The following is a 17,853-nucleotide window of genomic DNA, read 5'->3' as shown; positions in this document are numbered from 1 at the left end:
GTTTTTTTTATTTTATTTATTTTGTCCAATACACAATGAGGGTTTTAGTGAGTATATATCAATATACACATAGTAAAATACATGATGAAGGTTATAGAGGAGATACTCATAGTAAAATATATCTAAGAAAGAATAGAAAAGAAGATATAGGAATAGAATATATAGGAATAGAATATATAGAATATAGTAACAGAATATATATATATATATATACATATACATACACATACATACATATATACATACATATATATATCCCTGGTCTAGGCGGGAGGCCTACAAATCCAATCAAACTTTCCTTCATAGCTGAGCCGGGTAGGAATCGTCCCCCCCCAAAATAGAAAGGGGTTGACCTGCCCCCTTCCGAGGAGGGGTGAGAGTTGGGGGCTCCGCTTAGGGCCCCCGACGACTCCCCCCGACCTCTCTGGGCAGCAGACGGGGAATGTTGGGTGGCTCTGCCACCCCCGCCCAAGTTCGCCCTTAAGATGCGAGGGGGGGCACATAAGTCCCGGGGAAAGAGAGGGGGGGGGGACCGAAGACAAAGGCGAGCCAGACCGACGCCCCGCGCATGCGCACGCTTTCCCCGCTCCCCTCCGCCGTGACAGCGAGACGGCGGGAAAGAGAGAGCGGCCCCGCCTTCCGCGCAGGCGCTTTCCTGAGTTCCGGGAGCCTCCGGAGGGCGAGCGGAAGTGAGCGGCGGAGGGGAGGGGAAGGGTCCTGGGTGCTCCGCGCGGGCAGCATGTCGCTCTCCCACCTGTACGGGCGGGGCGCCGAGGCGGCGGAGGAGGAGGAGGACGGCGTGGAGATGGAGCGCTTCGAGATCAGCGAGTGGGACCTGCAGAACGAGTTCAACCCCAACCGGCACCGGCACCGGCAGACCAAGGAGGAGGCCATCTACGGACTCTGGGCCGAGCGCGACTCCGACGAGGAGAGGCCCAGCTTCGGCGGGAAGCGGTGCGCGCGCGGGTGGGGAGGGGAAGGGGGAGGTGGGGAGGGGAAGGGGGAGGTGGGGAAGGGCCGGGCTCGGAGCTGACTCTTCCCCCCTCCCTCCCCCCGTCAGGTCCCGGGACTACTCGGCCCCCGTGAGCTTCATCAGCGCCGGACTGAAGAAGGGGGCGGGGGCGGCGGCGGCCGAGGAAGGCCCCGACCAGGACTCGGAGGAGGAGGAGGGCGAGGGCGGGGCGCGGGCGGAGGAGCCCCCCAGGGAGGCCCTGCCCAGGAAGCTGAGAACGGTGAGGAGAGGGGCGGATGGGGGGAGGGAGCGGGAGGGGTCGCCCCCCTCCCACCGGGTCTCACACACACCCTTTCCCACCCCCCACCCTTTCTGAACCGAGGCAGGGCGGCAACTTCAAGCCCAGCCAGAAGAGCTTCCTGGGCGGCAGCAAGTCCTTCGGCGACTTCGGCGGCTGGGAGCGGCACACGAAGGGCATCGGGCAGAAGCTGCTGCAGAAGATGGGCTACGTGCCCGGCCGAGGCCTGGGGAAGAACGCCCAAGGTAGGTAAGGCCTGTCACGTCCCTCTCGGCCTCCTCCAAGGCCCCTGGTCAAAGGCAGGCCAGGGGGGCGGCATAACCCAGAGGGACGGGGCTGGAGGGGGCCTTGGGGGTCTTCTCTCCAGCTGCCCCCTGAGGTCCTCCGGGCTTTCCTAGGCATCATCAGCCCCATTGAGGCCAAGCAGAGGAAAGGCAAGGCGGCGATTGGGGCCTACGGCTCAGAGCGGACCACGCAGTCCCTGCAAGACTTCCCCATTGTTGACTCTGAGGAGGAGGAGGAGGAGGTACGAGCACCCCGCGCTCACCTTTGCCACACCAGAGCTGCAGTGGGAGAAAGCTCCCCCCCCCCCCCCCAGTGGCTTCCTGTGCTTCTGTGTGGGCTGAGCCCGAGTGGTTCACGGTTGGCCTGGCTTGACCCAACCTGCTGTCCGTCGAGGTCTGCCAGAGACCGGCTGGGGCTTCCCACCAATCCCAGGATGGCTGCCTTGTGGATTGCGCCCTGCGTGCCTCTGTTTTTGATGCCCCCCTCCCTCCCCCAGGCGTTTCAAAAGGAACTCAGCCAGTGGCGGAAGGACCCCAGTGGGGGCAAGAAGAAGCCCAAGTATGCCTACAAGACGGTGGAGGAGCTGAAAGCCAAGGGCAGGGCGGGCAAGCAGCTGTCTGCCCCCCAGAAGGAGCTGGCGCAGGTCAAGGTGAGCTGGGGGGGGGGGGAAGGGAGAGATGGGGGGGGCAAGGGGTTCTGCTCCACCCAGGAAAGGCCGTGACTCAGGGCCTGCCACGGAATGAGCTCCCAGTCCTTAATGAACCTCCAGAGTGGAATGGACGTCAGCACCAGCCTACGTTCGGTTATTGCGTGTTCCCTACAAGGGGGCTCTTTTTCAGTGGGTGGTCCCCCCCTCCTCCTCACGGGCTGCGGCTTCTCTTTTGGCAGGTGATTGACATGACGGGCCGGGAGCAGAAGGTCTACTACAGCTACAGCCAGATCAGCCAGAAGCACAACGTCCCCGAGGAGGGTCCCCAGCAGCAGCTGCCGGCCTTGGGCAAGGACGCCCGGGCGCCCACCTTCTCCCTGCCCGAGCTGGAGCACAACCTGCAGCTGCTGATTGACCTGACGGAGCAGGAGATCATCCAGAACGACCGGCAGCTGCAGTACGAGCGGGACATGGTGGTCAACCTGAGCCACGAGATGGAGAAGATGGAGGGGGCGCTCGTGCAGGAGGAGACCGACATCCGCAACCTCAGCGAGGTGCTGCAGCTGGTGGAAGAGTGCGAGAGGCGGATGCAGCCCGGCTGCGCGGACCCCCTGACTCTGCCCGAGTGCGCCAAGATATTTGAGACCCTGCAGGACAAGTACTACGAGGAGTACCAGATGTCCGACCGCGTGGACCTGGCCGTGGCCATCGTCTTCCCTCTGGTCAAGGACTACTTCAAGAGCTGGGATCCCCTCAAGGTGGGGCGTCCGGTGCCGCTCCAGGCGGCTGGTGGGGCGGGGCGCATCTCACCAGCCACGCCTAGACCAGAGCCGCGCCTCCCTCCCCTCCCCCCCTGCAGGACTGCACGGCCGGCACGGAGGTCCTGGCCCGGTGGAAAGCCCTGCTGGAGAACGACCCCTTGCTGTCCCACAGCGCCCAGGACCTGGGCTCCGATGCCTTCCACAGGTCAGGAGCAGCACGAGCGGGGAGTGGGGGGAGGGAGAGGGGTCTCCTCGGGGGTCTCCCCTCTGGACCGCTCGCTTGGGATCCTCAGGTTGATGTGGGAAACGTGGATGCCGTACGTGCGGAACATCGTGGCCCAGTGGCAGCCGCGCCACTGCATCCCCATCGTGGACTTCCTGGACAGCTGGAGGCACATCATCCCCGTGTGGATCCTGGACAACATCCTGGACCAGCTGATATTCCCCAAGCTGCAGAAGGAGGTGTGGCGGGCAGTGTCCAGTGGGCCGCCGTGGGGAAGCTGCTCCAGCAGCCCTGGCCTGGACCCTCCCCTCCCTCCCTCGCTCCCCCCTAGGTGGAGAACTGGAACCCTCTGACCGACACGGTGCCCATCCACTCGTGGATCCACCCCTGGCTGCCCCTGATGCAGGCCCGGCTGGAGCCCCTCTACTCGCCCATCCGCAACAAGCTGTCCAGTGCCCTGCAGAAGTGGCACCCCAGCGACTCCTCGGCCAAGCTGATCCTGCAGCCCTGGAAGGAGGTCTTCACCCCAGGCTCCTGGGAGGCCTTCATGGTCAAGAACATTGGGCCCAAGCTGGGTGAGAGCAGCAAGCGGGAGGAGAGGGGGCAGGGATGGGCGGCCTGGCCCTGACGTCCCAGATGGGGAGATTCTGGCTGGCCACCAGTGTTCGGCCTTGGCCGGTGCTTTCGGCCTTCACCGTCCACTCCCCCTGCAGCGGTTTCCTCACCAGCAAGGGAAGGAGGGGGGGAGCTTATCTGGGGGGGGAGATTCAGAGCCCGGGCGGGAGTCCTCCCCCCCCCCCAAAAGGGAGCAGGGCCTGCCAGCTGGTTCCCCCCCCCCAAGAACTGAGCAGTTAATCTCAAAGGCTGGGCTGTCCCTCCCTCCCCCCAGGAGGCCTTTCCTGCTGAAGATCCCCCCTCCCCTCCCCCCCAGGTCTGTGTCTGAATGAGCTGGTCATCAACCCGCACCAGCAGCACATGGACGCCTTCTTCTGGGTGCTGGACTGGGAAGGGATGGTCTCGGCCTCCAGCCTGGTGGGGCTCCTGGAGAAGCACTTCTTCCCCAAGTGGTTGCAGGTGGGTCTCCCTGCACAGCGCCCCCCCCTCCGTGACCCCAGTGGCTGAAGCCGTGGAGCCCCCCTTCCCTCGTTCAGGAGCTTTGCCTGTGGGGTCAGTGGAGCGGGCGGTGGGTTGTTGCTGGCTGCCCCCTTACCCCCTCTCCCCCCCTGCCCACAGGTGCTCTGTTCCTGGCTCAGCAACAACCCCAATTACGAGGAGATCACCAAGTGGTACCTGGGCTGGAAGTCCATGTTTTCCGACCAGGTCCTGGCCCACCCGTCCATCAAGGAGAAGTTCAATGAAGCCCTGGACATCATGAACAGAGCCGTCTCCTCCAGCGTCGGTGGGTGCCCCCCCCCAGCTATGCTCCCAGGCCGGAGGGAGGGGGCGTGGGGCTGCGGGGCCTTTTCTCACCCCCTTCTCTCCTTCTCCTGGGCAGGGGGCTACATGCAGCCTGGTGCGCGGGAGAACATCGCCTACCTGACGCACACGGAGCGCCGCAAGGACTTCCAGTACGAGGCCATGCAGGAGCGCAGGGAGGCGGAGAACATGGCCCAGCGCGGCATCGGCATGGCCGCCGGCTCCGTGCCGATGAACTTCAAGGACCTGATCCAGACCAAAGCCGAGGAGCACAACATCGTCTTCATGCCGGTCATCGGGAAGCGGCACGAGGGGAAGCAGCTCTACACCTTCGGGCGCATCGTCATCTACATTGACCGCGGGGTGGTCTTTGTGCAGGGCGAGAAGACCTGGGTGCCCACCTCCCTGCAGAGCCTCATCGACATGGCCAAGTGAAGCACGGGGGGGGGGCAGCCCCCTCCCCAGGAAGCGCTGATGGGCGGGGCCTTGTCCGAGGGAGATGGGCAGCCCTGACCAGGAGGGCTTGGCCTGTAAATAAAGTGCTGGTCTGTTGAAGGGCCCGAATCGCCCCTCTGTCAATGGGGGCCAAAGGCGGGGGGGGGGGGCAACTGCCGTGAATAATAAAAGGCACAGGATTCAAGAAAACAGATTTAATGGTTACAAAAGTCAATGCAAGGTCCTCCTTCCACTCGTACCCCCCCTTTCCATCTCTCTCCCCCCCGCCCCACCCCCCTTTGGGCTCCCGACACTGTTGCTGCAGATGCCCCCTCCCCACTTTCCTGCACATTGGGGAGGGGGGGCACCCAGGGGTCTCTATCCCGAGGGTTGGTTTCTGATGATCTCCAGCTGAGCCTCTTCTGGGTAGAGGGGCTCCGGGTGGCAGGCCCACAAGTCTCCGGGGAGGCCCCTCAGCTTCTGCAGAGGGAAGCAGTGGACGGAGGTGTCGTTGAAGGCCTCGGGGTGCTGCTGGTGGGGCGGGAGGGCTTCCTCCTGGGTGGCCTCCAACACCTGGGGGGGAGGCATGACAGGTGAGCCCAAGGAGGTCTCTCAGCGCTTGGGCACATTGCAAGGTCTGAACTGGTTCTGCTCCGGCCTCATGGGGGCAGCCAGGCTCTAAAAATGGGGGGGGCACAGGGGTCCCTGCCCCCCTCCCACCCAGGCAGGAGAGGAAGACCCACCTTGGCAATGTAGCTGTAGTTCTCAGAGAAGACTTTGGCCAGCAGCCTGGAAGGGGAATTGGGGGAGGAGGGGGGAAAGGGGGCATTACAAAATGTGCAGGGGGGGGAGTAAAGCTCAGGCAAAGGGCCCCAAGGAAAGGGCCGTGTGGGACTCCACCCCGGGGGCCCCTACCTCTCCTCCAAGGCCCGGAAGCTGTTCCCCACCACCACCATCTGCGAGAGGGCCTCCACCGACCAGTTGCGCCACAGGAGGTTGTTGTACAGCGCCTTCCCGCAGTGGATCATGTAGAAGAGCGTGGGGCCCTCGACGCGCCGCTTGCCGTCCTGTGCAACAAGGGGGTCACTGCCCAGGACGGGGGGGGGGGAGGGATACCAGTCCCGGGGAGAGGCCCAGGCGCTTGGCCTCTCTCGCCCACCCGTGCACCCCCCCTCTCCGGGCACCTCGTTCCGCTGCAGCACGGTGAGCCCCAGGCCGCTCAGCACCTCGACTTCCAGCGCGGAAAAGACCGGGTCGAAGACGAAGCACCGCTCGGGGGGCACCTGCGGGGGGAGGAGGGAGGGAGGGGGAGTGACGGGTGCGTGATTGGCACCTGGGTCCCCCCGCCCTCCCCAGCCGCCCCCCCACCTGCCCCCCCCCACCTTGAGCTCCTCCAGCAGCAGCACGAGAAAGGCCAGCTGCAGACGCGCCTTCCCGCACGAGGCGAAGCTCCCGAGGCCGTAGCACACGCACCGCAGCGCTTCTGCCCAGGACGCCGGGGGGGCTGCGGGGGGGCCGCGCAGGGTCTTCCACACGGCTCCTGCGGGGGGGAGGAGGGGGCAAAGTGGGGGCGCTGCTCCGGCCGGAGAGTCGGGGGGCTCCGTGGGGGGAGGGGGGGTCTCGGGGAGCCTCACCTCGGCCGCAGGGCCAGAAGTCGGAACCCCTCAGTTCGGTGCTGCCAAAGGGAGGAGGGGAAGGGGGGGACACACTCGGTGCTGGGAAGGGGGGGGCGCCCCCTCCCCCTCCCTCCCCCTCCCCCCGCGCTCCCTCACATCGCCTCCTGCAGCCGCCGCCTCTGCCGCTCGGCCGCCGCCTCGGGCCCCGCCGCCGCCTCCTCCGCCCGCCGCCGCCGCCGCCGCCTCCCGCCCCCTCCCGCGCGGCTCCAACCCGCGGACATGCCGCAGCAGCGGAAGCGCGAGAGGCGAGAATTGTTCCTCCGCGGCACCCGTCGCCGCACAGCTTCGCCCACGTGACTTTCTAGCGGAAGTGGCTGGTTTCTGCGGTTCCGGCTGCGAGGGCGCCTCTGGGCATGGGCAGAGTGCCTCGCGGGGGACACGGCCTCTGGTTTCTCCCTCCGGTTCGCTGCGCCCGCTGCTCTTCCCGCCTGGAACCCCCCAGAATGGCCCCCACCCCCGACTGGTACGCCCCCCCCCGCCCCCCGCCCCCCCTTTCCTCCACCCCCCCCCCCCGCTGACCGCCCCCCCCCGCTGTCCCGCAGGTGGCGCTGCTTCTTCCTCTACGACGCCTCGAAGGTGCGGGGAGAGGGCGACCCCACCCGCGCCGGCATCTGCTGCTTCCACCCGCGCCAGGTAGGCCTCCCCTCGCCCCCCCCAAAGACACCCCCCCGGCTGCCCCCTCCACCCCACCCCCCCACTAGCTCCCACCCCCGCCCCCACTAGCGCCCCCTCCCACCCCCGCCCCCACTAGCGCCCCCTCCCACCCCCGCCCCCACTAGCGCCCCCGCCCCCACTAGCGCCCCCTCCCACCCCCGCCCCCACTAGCGACCCCCTCCCCGCCCCCACTAGCGACCCCTCCCACCCCCGCCCCCACTAGCGCCCCCTCCCACCCCCGCCCCCACTAGCGCCCCCTCCCACCCCCGCCCCCACTAGCGCCCCCGCCCCCACTAGCGCCCCCTCCCACCCCCGCCCCCACTAGCGACCCCCTCCCCGCCCCCACTAGCGACCCCTCCCACCCCCGCCCCCACTAGCGCCCCCTCCCACCCCCGCCCCCACTAGCGCCCCCTCCCACCCCCGCCCCCACTAGCGCCCCCTCCCACCCCCGCCCCCACTAGCGCCCCCGCCCCCACTAGCGCCCCCTCCCACCCCCGCCCCCACTAGCGCCCCCTCCCACCCCCGCCCCCACTAGCGCCCCCTCCCACCCCCGCCCCCACTAGCGCCCCCTCCCACCCCCGCCCCCACTAGCGCCCCCGCCCCCACTAGCGCCCCCTCCCACCCCCGCCCCCACTAGCGACCCCCTCCCCGCCCCCACTAGCGACCCCTCCCACCCCCGCCCCACTAGCGCCCCCTCCCACCCCCGCCCCCACTAGCGCCCCCTCCCACCCCCGCCCCCACTAGCGCCCCCGCCCCCACTAGCGCCCCCTCCCACCCCCGCCCCCACTAGCGACCCCCTCCCCGCCCCCACTAGCGCCCCCTCCCACCCCCGCCCCCACTAGCGCCCCCTCCCACCCCCCGCCCCCACTAGCGCCCCCGCCCCCACTAGCGCCCCCTCCCACCCCCGCCCCCACTAGCGCCCCCTCCCACCCCCGCCCCCACTAGCGCCCCCGCCCCCACTAGCGCCCCCTCCCACCCCCGCCCCCACTAGCGACCCCCTCCCCGCCCCCACTAGCGCCCCCTCCACCCCGCCCCCACTAGCGCCCCCTCCCACCCCCGCCCCCACTAGCGCCCCCTCCCACCCCCGCCCCCACTAGCGCCCCCGCCCCCACTAGCGCCCCCTCCCACCCCCGCCCCCACTAGCGACCCCCTCCCCGCCCCCACTAGCGACCCCTCCCACCCCCGCCCCCACTAGCGCCCCCTCCCACCCCCGCCCCCACTAGCGCCCCCTCCCACCCCCGCCCCCACTAGCGCCCCCTCCCACCCCCACTACAGCCCCCTCCTGCCTTGCAGCCCCGCGCGATGAGCAGGAGCTGCTGTGCGGGCAGATCGCCGGCGTGGCCCGCTGCGCCCTGGAGGTGTCGGGCTCTCGGCCGAGCCTCATCCGGCTGCGGAGGCTGAAGTTCGCGCTGGAAGCCGAAGGCAGCTACCTGTGGGTGAGTGCGAGCGCCTGGGCGGCTGCGGCCCAGGACAGGTGCGGGGGTCCTCGGCCCTCCACGCTGCCCCTTCTGCCCCGCAGGTCCTGGGCTGCACCGTCCACCTCTCTCGGACCTCAGCTGCAGGCGGCTCCTGGAGCGGCTGGTCGGCCTCTTCCGCTTCTACAACGGCCCGGCTTCTCAGGCCTACGAGGTGGGTCGCCCCCCCCCTGCACTGGGCGTCCCTGGCCCCCCCCCCCCAGCCTCACCACTGGCTGGGCCTGGGCTCATCTCTCTGCTCGGGGGACCCCCTCCACCCCACCCCCCGCCCGCTGCACGGCCACTGCAAGAGCTCAGCTGTTGGGGACGAAGGTCCCTGCAAGCCCTGGGAAACCACCGGGGCCTCCAGCCAGGGGAGCCCTTTGGAAAAGTCCCTGCCAGCTGCGCCCCACGCAGTGGTCTCTATTTGTGGCTTATTCCTGAGCCTCCACGCACACACACACACACCCAAAAGGAAAGGAGGGCCTTTGCGCACAGCCTGGGGGTTGTGCAGCTGGTCCCTTGAGTGGTGGGGGCTGTCTGTCCCTCCCTCGCCCCCCTTCTGACCGGGGCCCGTTCTGCCCGTCCCAGGAGCGCTCGCAGGAGGACCTCGACCGGGAATGGAGCTGTACGTGAGCCACCTGCAGGAGACCTCCAGCGACCTCCACCGGGTGTTCGATTCCCTCTGGGCCTTGGACAAAACCAAGGTGCCTCCCTGGCGGACTGGGCTCTGGTGGAGGGGGGGCAAGGCCCTTGGGCTGCCACGAGGGGCCGGAAGGGTCATTGGCCTCCCCCCCTCTCTCTCCCCCTCGGGCAGGTGGACCCCCTGCTCCTGTTGAAAGCTGCGCTCATCCTGCAGAGCTGCCAGCGTTCTCCCCCCGTGCTGGGCGGCTGCATCCTCTACCAGGGCCAGTGAGTGTCTGGGGATCTGGGGGGCAGCCCCTCCACTGACCCTCAGAGCGGGGCCAGGCCCTCTGCACCCCGTCTCCCCCCCCCAGCGCGAAGGCTCCATGGGGCCAAGTGGTCGAGGGCCTTCTGGAACTGGTTCTTCAGGGGTAGGGGGGTTGTAGCGGAGGTGACCCCCGCCTTTCTTTCACCACGCAGGGTGGTCAGTACACAGCTGCCGCCTGAGCTGACGGCCAGAGTGTTGCTGCAGAAGGGGGCAGAGGAGGACGGAAGCGTAAGTGGCAGCTCTGCCCTTCCGGCCCCCGGGGGCGGGGGAGTGGGGCAGGAAATGTACCAGTATCACTTGGGGGGCTCCGATATAATGATCGCTTGGCGTCGCCTCGCTCATTATTCTGTTTCCCTTCCAGAGTGGGACGGGAAGGGAGGCCGCACAGCCAAAGAGGGTAAGCGGGGAGGCTGGGCGTGGCTCCGTCCACCCTTGGGGGGCCCTCTGCCCACTTGCGCGGCCCCTCCTGAGGGCTCCGGACGGCTCTTTCCTCTAGGCAGCTCTCCGGCCTCTTTTGCGCTGGGCGCTTTGCCACCAGGGGTCTGCGTCACAACGGTTTACCTCTCGGAGGACGAAGCGGCTGCCCTGCGGGAAGTGCCTGTCGAGTGGACGGCCAGGTGAGGCCAGAAGCATCGCAGCCCCCCCCCCTCGAGTGGCTCCCTCAGGCTCTCCGAAAAGACCCCCCCCTGGCCTCCCCCCCAGCCTCCGTGGGCCAGTCCAGGGGGCTCAGCTGCCGTCTGGTGGGATGCGCAGGGCAGCAGCGATGCCCTTCTGGCCAGAGCGCCAACCGTTGCCCTCTTTCCCTGCCTCCCCCACGCAAGGGGGGCCCAGGGAGACCCGGCCGGCAGCCCAGGGGGTGAGAGACCCGCAGGAGGGACCGAGGGAGGAGGAGCCCCCCTGGTGAGGATGGCCCTGTACGTCCACCACATCCGGGGCCTGGTGCTGGCCCTCCTGGCGGAGGAGCCGTTGGTGACCGCGGCAGACTTCCTGGAGGACGTGGTAAGGAACGTGGGCGCCGAGGGGGGGCCGGGCCGGCTTCCCTGCCCTCCGTGGCCCTCCCTCTGGCAGGCCCCTCCCTCCCTCTCAGTACCACAGCAGCCTGGCGTCCCTGAATGGTCTGGAGGTCCACCTGGCAGAGACCCTCCCCAGGGGGCCCTCTCCCCCCTCGGCCAGGACCACCTACAACTTCGCTCACTATGACGCCGTCCAGAACATCCTCACCAGTGAGTGGGGGAGGGGGAGGGGGCGGGGCCCTGGTGGAGGGGGCGGGCCCTGGTGGAGGAGGCGGGCCCAGCGCCACTGATGCCACGTCTCTTCTCCAGCCAACGTCCTGCAGGCCTCGGGCCCCGAGGAGCAGCTCTTCCTGCAAGCCACGGGCCTGATCCACGCCACCTTTGAGGAGCTGCCCACCACCTGTGAACTGACCCTCAGGTAGGGCCGGGCGGGGGAGGGACGTGGGCTGGGCAGGGGGGGCTCAAAGCTCCCTGACTCCCCCTGGCTCTTTGACCACGCAGCTGCTGCCCGGGGGGGGGGGGGGGCTGGTGCAGGGGCCGCAGTCTTCCCTGCCCTGCCCCCCCCCTGAGGTCTCTCGCTCTCTTTCAGGAACGCCCGCACGGCCGTCTACGGCTGCCGGAATGCCGTCCAGCAGAGCTTCTTCCAGCACTGGGGGCCCCCGTCCTACAACTCAGGGGTGCCCAACCCCCGGGACAGCGTGGTCACTCTGTCCAGCAAGGCCCGGGTGAAGCTGCTCAAGCACGGGGTGAACCTGCTGTGAGGAGGAGGAGGAGGAAGAGGCTCTTTGGAGCCTTTGGGGGCCGTGCTTGGCCCACGGACCCCCGCCCAGGCCTCCCCCAGGGGCCAGACTGGAGCAGCCCCTGAAGGAGCCCGAGAGAGCAGCCCTTCGGGTCCTGCCTGACTTGAGGGGTTCCCTGCTTTGGGGGGGGGGGTGTTCTAGTGGGACTCTCTCTGCCCCTCCCCCCATGCCTACAAAGGCAGCCCCCCCCTTCAGGCGGGGGAGAAGAAGGGGGCTGGGAAGAGCCTGATTGAGGAGTGGGGAGCCCCCTCCCTGAAGGGCAGAGGGGGGACACTGAGGGCAGCCCTCCCCTGTGGGCACTCCTCCAGGCTTTCCTATTTCGGGGAGGGGGAGTGTCTGCTAGGGAATCCCAGTCCCCCCCCCCGCCCTCTGCCCTGAGGCCCATCTCTGCTCTTCTGAATCCTTGGGGGCTTGAGTGGGGCTGTGGGGGGGGGGGAGAATAAATCTGCCAACCTCTCCTCTCTGGCTCTCCCAGCCTGCATTTGTAACGCCCCCCCCCCCGTGCTCTTGACCCCCAGCAGGAGAGGTTGGGGGGGGGGGGAGCCTGCCTTTGGGGGAAGCCGTGGGCAGCCGTGTTTTCAGCCAGGCAGCAGTGTTTGCTTAGCAACAGAGGCCCCGGAGGGAGGGGGGCCTTGGCAGAGAAGCCTCCGTCTGGGCAGGCCGTCTGTCAGCCCCAGCCGGCAAGGCAGCATGCACCGAGGGAGCTTCTGCTGGACGCACAGGGCCACCCAGCTGCCCCTCCCCCAGGCCCCCAGTTCCCTCCCCCACTTGAGGTTGATGAAGCCTTGCCCTGTCTTTGAAGTGGGAGCCCCCAAGGGTCATCAGAGCGACCAGATCTGCCCTCCCCACCCCATCTGTGTTCGACACCGGTCAGCCAGTGGCTGGGGTGGGGCGGATTCACTGGGTCCCAGCAAGGGAGGGGGGGACCACCCTCAGCCACAAAGGAAAAAAACCCAGGTGGAGCACAAGTGTTTTATTGAAAAGTGCTGCCCTTGTCCCAGCCCCCCATGGCAGCAGGTGGGGTGCAGGGCCCCGTGACTCTGAGGTGTGGGAAATGGCATCTGGGGCCAACCCCAACAAGGCCAGAACTGCAGGCAGAGCCCACGGCGGCCCCTCCCCCCACCCAAACAAGGCACAAGGCAGACAGTGCGGGGCTTGAGGCCGAGGGGCCATCTCAGCCCCCCCCATGCTGCCCACTGTGCCTCCAGCCGCTCACTCCCGTTAACGGAAGTGGTGGAAGGGGTCCGGCCTGAGGAGGCCCCTTCCGTGGTTTCTGAAGCGACCGCAAGCGAGGGTGGGTGGGTGGGCTGTTGAGGGGGATCATGAGAGACGGGTGGGCACAACTAGGGTCATTGGCGCTTCCAAGAGCGGCAGAAGCAGAATTATGGGCACAGCAGCGCACAAGTAGCCAAGTGGACGGACACGACAGCAGCATCTGGCCTGGTCAGAGGGAAAGGGAGGGGGCAGCCCAGCCCCAAGCAGAACGGTGGGAGACAGGCACACCCACCCTTGTGAGGGGTGGGGGGGCAGCCCCTTCCGCAGGGACCCAGGACCTGCCCCGGAGAGGATGGAGCCCCACGTCACCGTCCAGGAGCAAAGATGAAGTCGAGGGCCTGGCGCTCGGCCGCAGCCACGTTGGGGTGCCAAAGGTCCACCATGAAGACCGCCCGGGGTCCTTCCTCCGGGGAGCCTGGAGGGGCAAAGAGGAGGGAGGTGGGCCCGGGGGAGCTCCATCGCCTGGGGCACCCCTCCTGCCCACGGCATCTCTGGGGCACAGGCCGCCTTCTGCCAGAGGGGCCGGGACTTGCCTGCGTGGTAGGCGGTGTGCAGGAAGGAGTCGTCGAAGAGCAGGCAGCGTCCTTCGGCCCAGCACTGGGGCTCCCCCCCCACCACCAGCTCACAACTGCTGGGCGTCCTCAGACCTGCAAGGGGAAGAGAGCAGGAAGGCTGAGCCCCCTTCCCCAGCAGCTGCCCCTCCACCATCCCTGCCCCCAGAGACCCGTCTTAGCCAGAGCCCACCTCCCCCCCCTGGCCACGTTCCCTACATGCCCCCAACGGTAGCTCTGGTACCTGCCCCCCCCTCCAAAAACAGGCAGCCCAGGTTAGCCAAGGGCCATCTCGGGCAGCTGCCTGGCAGAATACAGATTGGGCCTCGGCTGCAGTTGCCATAGCAGCTGCCCAGACTGGTAGGTCAGCCAGCTTGTGCCAGCCATGCAGATGGGCCTGTCCTGAGGGTTTGGGACAAAACGGGGCCTCCCAAATCCGGGGCGAATGCCAGAAGGGGGCTCCCAGCACCCGAGGCCCCCCACTCTGCACAGAACCACCTTGGAAGGCCCCTCCTGGGAACACGAAGGCAGCCCCCCGAACTCTGCCAGGGGGAGTCAAAGGCAGCGCAGGGCAACTCCACCCCCAGCAGGGCCCCCCCAAACGTGGCCACTCATCTCCCAGAATTCTCCAGCCAGCTTTGAGCCTTGAAGTCCACAAGACTTAAAAGGTTTGAAGGCCTCTGCCCTCGGGGACGCCTCGCCTCCCTCCTCGCTGACCAGCTCAAGGCCATGCAGGGGGAGGGGGTTGTCCTGGGTGGTGACCGGCACCCCACTTGCCAGAGCGCAGGACCTACCCAGGTGGCAGCGCAGGCGGATGTTGGTGGGCCCGTAGTGCTCGGTGATGACGGTGCCGGGGGTCAGCAGGGAGATGCAGGCATTGCCAAAGACGTTGCCGCCCACACAGGTGCGGAGGCTGCCCAGCAGGCGGTATGTCCGAGGGCACTTCCGGCAGTTCCGGGACACGCAGGTGCCCTGGTTGACCAGGTAGAAGGTCAGCCACTCGCCGCTGGGCGTGCTGTTGACCTTCCACCCGTCTGGCAGGCTGCAGCTGGCAAAGGCCTTGTGGAGGGACTCGAACTCGCACCGGATGGTCTGGAAGTTGCTCTCCAGCAGCTCCACGTCGTGCTTTTGCGCCTCCCGGGAGAAATACGGGGCGGTGGGCAGGTCGGGCAGGAAGAAGACCTCCGGGCGCTGGATGGAGAGGCGGCCGGCCAGGTAGCGGCCCTGCTCGCGGATGCCCTTGTGAATGCGGCCCATGCCCGCCCACGAGTACCGCTTGGCGTACTCCTGCAGGTTGTGGTAGAGCTTCTGGTTCAGGCCGTCACTCTGGGCGCAGCGCACACACTCAGGGGAGCGGCAGTGGCTGAAGCCGTTCTGCAGGCCGGCCACCTCCACGCCACCTGGGAGCACCGTGGCGTACGGCCGGGGCTGCTGCTCCCGCCCCACGTGGTAGCAATACCAGACGAAGAGGGCCAGCAGGAGGGCCAGGGAGCCCAGCGCGGAGGGGTCGCAGTCCCGCACCGACTGGATGGTTGAGCCGATGACCTCCCGCAGCCAGTCCAGCCATCCACGGCAGCACAGCAGCCCTTCCACAGACATCCTGGGGGCAGCGGGGGCCACACGGGCCCAAGAGGAAATTCAACAGGGACAGCTGGGTGAGGCCTCGGCAGCTTCGCCCATCCGGGAAAGGCTGGTCACTTGGCGAAAGAGTTCCTAGGGATCCGGCTACCACATGCCTGGCTCAAGTTGGCCAGTGGGGGCTGGGCCTGCTGCGGGCTGGGTCTCCTGACTCCCCACAGGGCTTTCCGACAGCGGCATTGTGTCTCTGAAGGGGGCAGCCACTGCTCTGAGAACCTTGCCCCGCCCCTCAAAGATCCTCCGCCCTCCAGGGTCTCCAACCGAAGGGGCCTCCGCCTGGATCTTCTCGGACAGCCTGAAAGGAGAACAGACGAGGGCCACTGGTTAGGGGGTTTCCTGCCTGCCCCATTGGCCCGCCCCCACCCCATCTCCCGGTGCCCCAAAGAAGTGCTGGAGGGGGGGCCATGTCCTGTAATCCCTTGGGCCTTAAGGAGCCGTCCAACCCTTTGATCTTCTTGGGTTTGGGGTGCAAGGCAGGAATCAAAAAAGCCCTTTTGCCAGCAGAGGTTGCCTCTTCCCTGGGGGGAGCTGAGCAGGGGGCCTGGGAGGGAGGCAGACGGAGCCCCTTTCTCTGAGCCCCTTTCAGCTGCCCCAACTGCCTCCCTCCACCTCGTGCCCCCCACCTTGGCCCCCAGGAGGCAATTTCCTAGGGATGGAGAGCGCCACCAACCCTGGAGGCCCCAAAGGGGACCCGGCTGTGGCTTATGGGCTTGCGCGGGAAGCCGGGACGCCCGTTCATGCCAGGGCTGAAACGTCTTTCCCTGGGCCAGAGGGGGGGCCGTGCCCGCCAGCCCCGCCTGGGTGAAAGGAGCCCGCAGCTTAGCAACAGATGGCCAAGGGACCAGGCTCGGGGGCTCAGGCTGCTCGGCAGCCCCGCCGCCCCCTCCATCACCGGGGCCCTCCCGCAGAGAGCAGCCAGCCCGGAGGAGCCCCCTCGGCAAAGAGCGGCAGCCGGGCGGGGCCAGAGGGAGGCGGCGGCGGCGAAAGGGCCTGGACGGAACCTCCCCCCCCCCCCGCTCGACCCGCCAGCGCCCCACCGACAAGGGGCCCACGCAGCCCGCCCTCTCCCGGCGGGGCCTTTCCGGGGGCCGCTGTTTCGGGGACCGCCTCTCGGGCGGAGGCGTCTTGTGCACCCCGGAGCGCAGGGCAATCTGGCAGGCGGGCAGCGCAGTTCCGCCGCGGCGCCGAAGGAGTCCCGGACTGCCGGGACTGCCGCAAAGACCCTGCCGTCCTTCCCAGGGAGCCGCCCGCCCGCCTAGACAGGCCGAAGCCCCCCGGGTCCCGCCGCCCCCGCTGCCCGCCCCACCTGCCGCGGGGAAGGAAGACCGACCGACCGACGGGCTGCTCCGGCGCGGGAGGCTCGGCGGCGCGGACCACAACTCCCAGCAGCCCGCCCGGCCCCGCCGGGGAGGGGCCGCCGCCACTGCCGCCACCGCCGCGCGTCCTAGGCGGCCCCGGGAGCGTGCGAGGCTCTCGACGGGCGCGGCGCGCTTCTTCCGGCGCGGGGGGGGGGGGGCGCCTGCGTGGCACAACCGCCGCCGCCACGTGGGTTCGCTGGCCGGCTGGTGCTTGGCGGGTGGAGCGGGCCGGGCCGGGCGGCCCCGGGGGAGGCGGGCTGCACGCGGGGTGGGGGGCGAGGGAGGAGTGGGCCGCTCTAAAAGCGGGGGGGGGGATTCCGCTGGGCTCTGACCACCCGAGGCCCGGCCGAGCGGGAGAGGAGGAGGGGACGGCACTGGTGCTCCAAGCAAGAGGGCCCCGGAGCGCGCACAGAGCGCCTTCCGCACCACCGCCACGGACGCGCTGGCGAGGCCCCTCCGGAGGCGAGCGGTGCCCTGGTTGCGGGCTCTCCCCCGGGTGCCCCGTCTCGCCTGGCCCCGAAGTCCGCGCGGCTGAGGGTTCCTGGCTGGCAGCGGCCCGGCCGCCTGGGCTCCACGGAAGTCTGTCTTCACGGGGGGGCAGCGAGGGGGGGGAGAATGTAGCCGGGAGAAGCCACATGCCCCTCCCCATTGTGGCCAGCCAGCAGCCATCCATGGAAGCCCCCCCCCTCCTGCTCCAGGAGGCTTTTCCTATGCGGGGAAGGGGGGTTGTCTTCTGGTCTCCTTGGTTGGGGGCGGGGCTGGTTGGGGGGCTGCCCATTGCTTGGGGGCCGCTGCCCAGAATGTGGATTCCCTGGTCTCAGCAGGAGGCGATGCAAGGCCTGACAGGCAGTGTAGTCCACCCTGCACCCCAAGAAAGGGTGGGCCCATAATCCTCAGCCCAGTGTCCTTCCTGGTGGGTTTAGCCTCAAAGATCTGGAAGATGTTGCATAATAGCATCTCATTAATAGCCCCCCCCCCCCGTGTGTGTCTTCTGAGCACCAAGGAGGGGGGGCTGCTTACCTTGGTGAGAGGCTCCGGCATGGGGAGCAGCAGGGAAGGGCTTGAATCCCAGCCAGAGGGGCTGAAGACATGGAGGGGGGCTTCTGGGCAGGATATTGGAGCCCCCCCTCTGCTGAAGCCAGGTGCAAGCAGGGGGGGCGGGGGTGGAGGGGCTGTTGGAGCTGAACTCCAGAGTGGGGTGGGGGCTCCTGTTCAGCCCTCCCAGGGAGACAGGGCAGAGGAGCAAAGGCCCCCAAGAGAGGGGCGCTCTGGGGCAGGGGTGGGGACCCTGCTTGTGTGCCAGGTGAGCTGCACGTGGCCGGCCTGGCGTGTCTTGCATGGCCACGTGAGAAGCTCCGTGGCACTGGACAGATTTTGCATCCTTGCTGGCGCTTCACGCTGGCTCAAAAGCAGCCCGGCTGTCCAGGGCTGGCAATCCCGCAAGCGCAATCGGTGGAAGCCGC

At 68.1% G+C, this 17,853-nt stretch overlaps 4 protein-coding genes across 6 annotated transcripts; 2 read left to right on the top strand and 2 right to left on the bottom strand.

Moving 5' to 3' along the window:
- Positions 1-685: 685 nt before the first annotated feature.
- On the top strand, positions 686-5,229 carry TFIP11 (tuftelin interacting protein 11). The gene is made up of 12 exons (XM_070763407.1): positions 686-954; positions 1,061-1,232; positions 1,339-1,495; positions 1,649-1,776; positions 2,032-2,184; positions 2,424-2,942; positions 3,044-3,150; positions 3,239-3,407; positions 3,500-3,743; positions 4,100-4,242; positions 4,402-4,567; positions 4,664-5,229. Exons 1-12 carry the CDS (start codon positions 740-742, stop codon positions 5,017-5,019), a joined length of 2,529 nt encoding a protein of 842 aa, XP_070619508.1. The 5' UTR covers positions 686-739; the 3' UTR covers positions 5,020-5,229.
- SRRD (SRR1 domain containing) lies at positions 5,220-6,971 on the bottom strand. Its single transcript, XM_070763411.1, has 7 exons — positions 6,792-6,971; positions 6,654-6,694; positions 6,402-6,559; positions 6,204-6,302; positions 5,935-6,086; positions 5,763-5,808; positions 5,220-5,592 (listed from the first exon to the last, which is right to left on the bottom strand). Exons 1-7 carry the CDS (start codon positions 6,914-6,916, stop codon positions 5,398-5,400), a joined length of 816 nt encoding a protein of 271 aa, XP_070619512.1. The 5' UTR covers positions 6,917-6,971; the 3' UTR covers positions 5,220-5,397.
- A 12-nt stretch (positions 6,972-6,983) lies between these two features.
- HPS4 (HPS4 biogenesis of lysosomal organelles complex 3 subunit 2) lies at positions 6,984-12,026 on the top strand. Its single transcript, XM_070763412.1, is given in 15 exon segments — positions 6,984-7,158; positions 7,238-7,329; positions 8,643-8,785; positions 8,869-8,889; positions 8,892-8,978; positions 9,395-9,428; positions 9,431-9,510; positions 9,621-9,715; positions 9,908-9,983; positions 10,117-10,146; positions 10,149-10,372; positions 10,577-10,754; positions 10,843-10,978; positions 11,078-11,186; positions 11,358-12,026. Coding segments are annotated over 15 exon segments (1,497 nt in total). The 5' UTR covers positions 6,984-7,138; the 3' UTR covers positions 11,530-12,026.
- A 500-nt stretch (positions 12,027-12,526) lies between these two features.
- Positions 12,527-16,535, bottom strand: ASPHD2 (aspartate beta-hydroxylase domain containing 2). 3 transcript variants are annotated; one of them, XM_070763403.1, is made up of 4 exons: positions 16,339-16,535; positions 14,189-15,327; positions 13,377-13,490; positions 12,527-13,258 (listed from the first exon to the last, which is right to left on the bottom strand). In XM_070763403.1, the coding sequence occupies exons 2-4, from the start codon at positions 14,991-14,993 to the stop codon at positions 13,149-13,151; spliced, it is 1,029 nt and encodes a 342-aa protein (XP_070619504.1). In that variant the 5' UTR covers positions 14,994-15,327; positions 16,339-16,535; the 3' UTR covers positions 12,527-13,148. The 3 variants fall into 3 exon arrangements, with proteins under 3 accessions (XP_070619504.1, XP_070619505.1, XP_070619506.1); XM_070763404.1 differs by having other exon boundaries at positions 16,367-16,488; XM_070763405.1 differs by having other exon boundaries at positions 16,363-16,457.
- Positions 16,536-17,853: the final 1,318 nt, after the last annotated feature.

The sequence above is a fragment of the Erythrolamprus reginae genome, chromosome 10, assembly GCF_031021105.1.
Source record: "Erythrolamprus reginae isolate rEryReg1 chromosome 10, rEryReg1.hap1, whole genome shotgun sequence".
Lineage (NCBI taxonomy): Eukaryota > Metazoa > Chordata > Lepidosauria > Squamata > Dipsadidae > Erythrolamprus > Erythrolamprus reginae.
The sequence above is the reverse complement of the archived record's forward strand: the minus strand, read 5'-3'. Positions and strand labels throughout refer to the sequence as shown.

What these genes read in the sequence shown, in the direction of transcription:
- SRRD (XM_070763411.1), bottom strand. Translation starts at nt 6,916, where the DNA reads ATGTCCGCGGGTTGGAGCCGCGCGGGAGGGGGCGGGAGGCGGCGGCGG. An exon ending in CTTCTGGCCCTGCGGCCGAG is followed by an intron (nt 6,560 to 6,653) that starts GTGAGGCTCCCC and finishes TCCCCCCCGCAG; the next exon opens with GAGCCGTGTGGAAGACCCTG. An exon ending in ACTACAGCTACATTGCCAAG is followed by an intron (nt 5,593 to 5,762) that starts GTGGGTCTTCCT and finishes CCTCCCCCCCAG; the next exon opens with GTGTTGGAGGCCACCCAGGA.
- TFIP11 (XM_070763407.1), top strand. Translation starts at nt 740, where the DNA reads ATGTCGCTCTCCCACCTGTACGGGCGGGGCGCCGAGGCGGCGGAGGAG. An exon ending in CTGAGGAGGAGGAGGAGGAG is followed by an intron (nt 1,777 to 2,031) that starts GTACGAGCACCC and finishes TCCCTCCCCCAG; the next exon opens with GCGTTTCAAAAGGAACTCAG. An exon ending in AGCCGTCTCCTCCAGCGTCG is followed by an intron (nt 4,568 to 4,663) that starts GTGGGTGCCCCC and finishes TCTCCTGGGCAG; the next exon opens with GGGGCTACATGCAGCCTGGT.
- ASPHD2 (XM_070763403.1), bottom strand. Translation starts at nt 14,993, where the DNA reads ATGTCTGTGGAAGGGCTGCTGTGCTGCCGTGGATGGCTGGACTGGCTG. An exon ending in CCGCCTGCGCTGCCACCTGG is followed by an intron (nt 13,491 to 14,188) that starts GTAGGTCCTGCG and finishes TTCCCCTTGCAG; the next exon opens with GTCTGAGGACGCCCAGCAGT. An exon ending in GCACACCGCCTACCACGCAG is followed by an intron (nt 13,259 to 13,376) that starts GCAAGTCCCGGC and finishes TTGCCCCTCCAG; the next exon opens with GCTCCCCGGAGGAAGGACCC.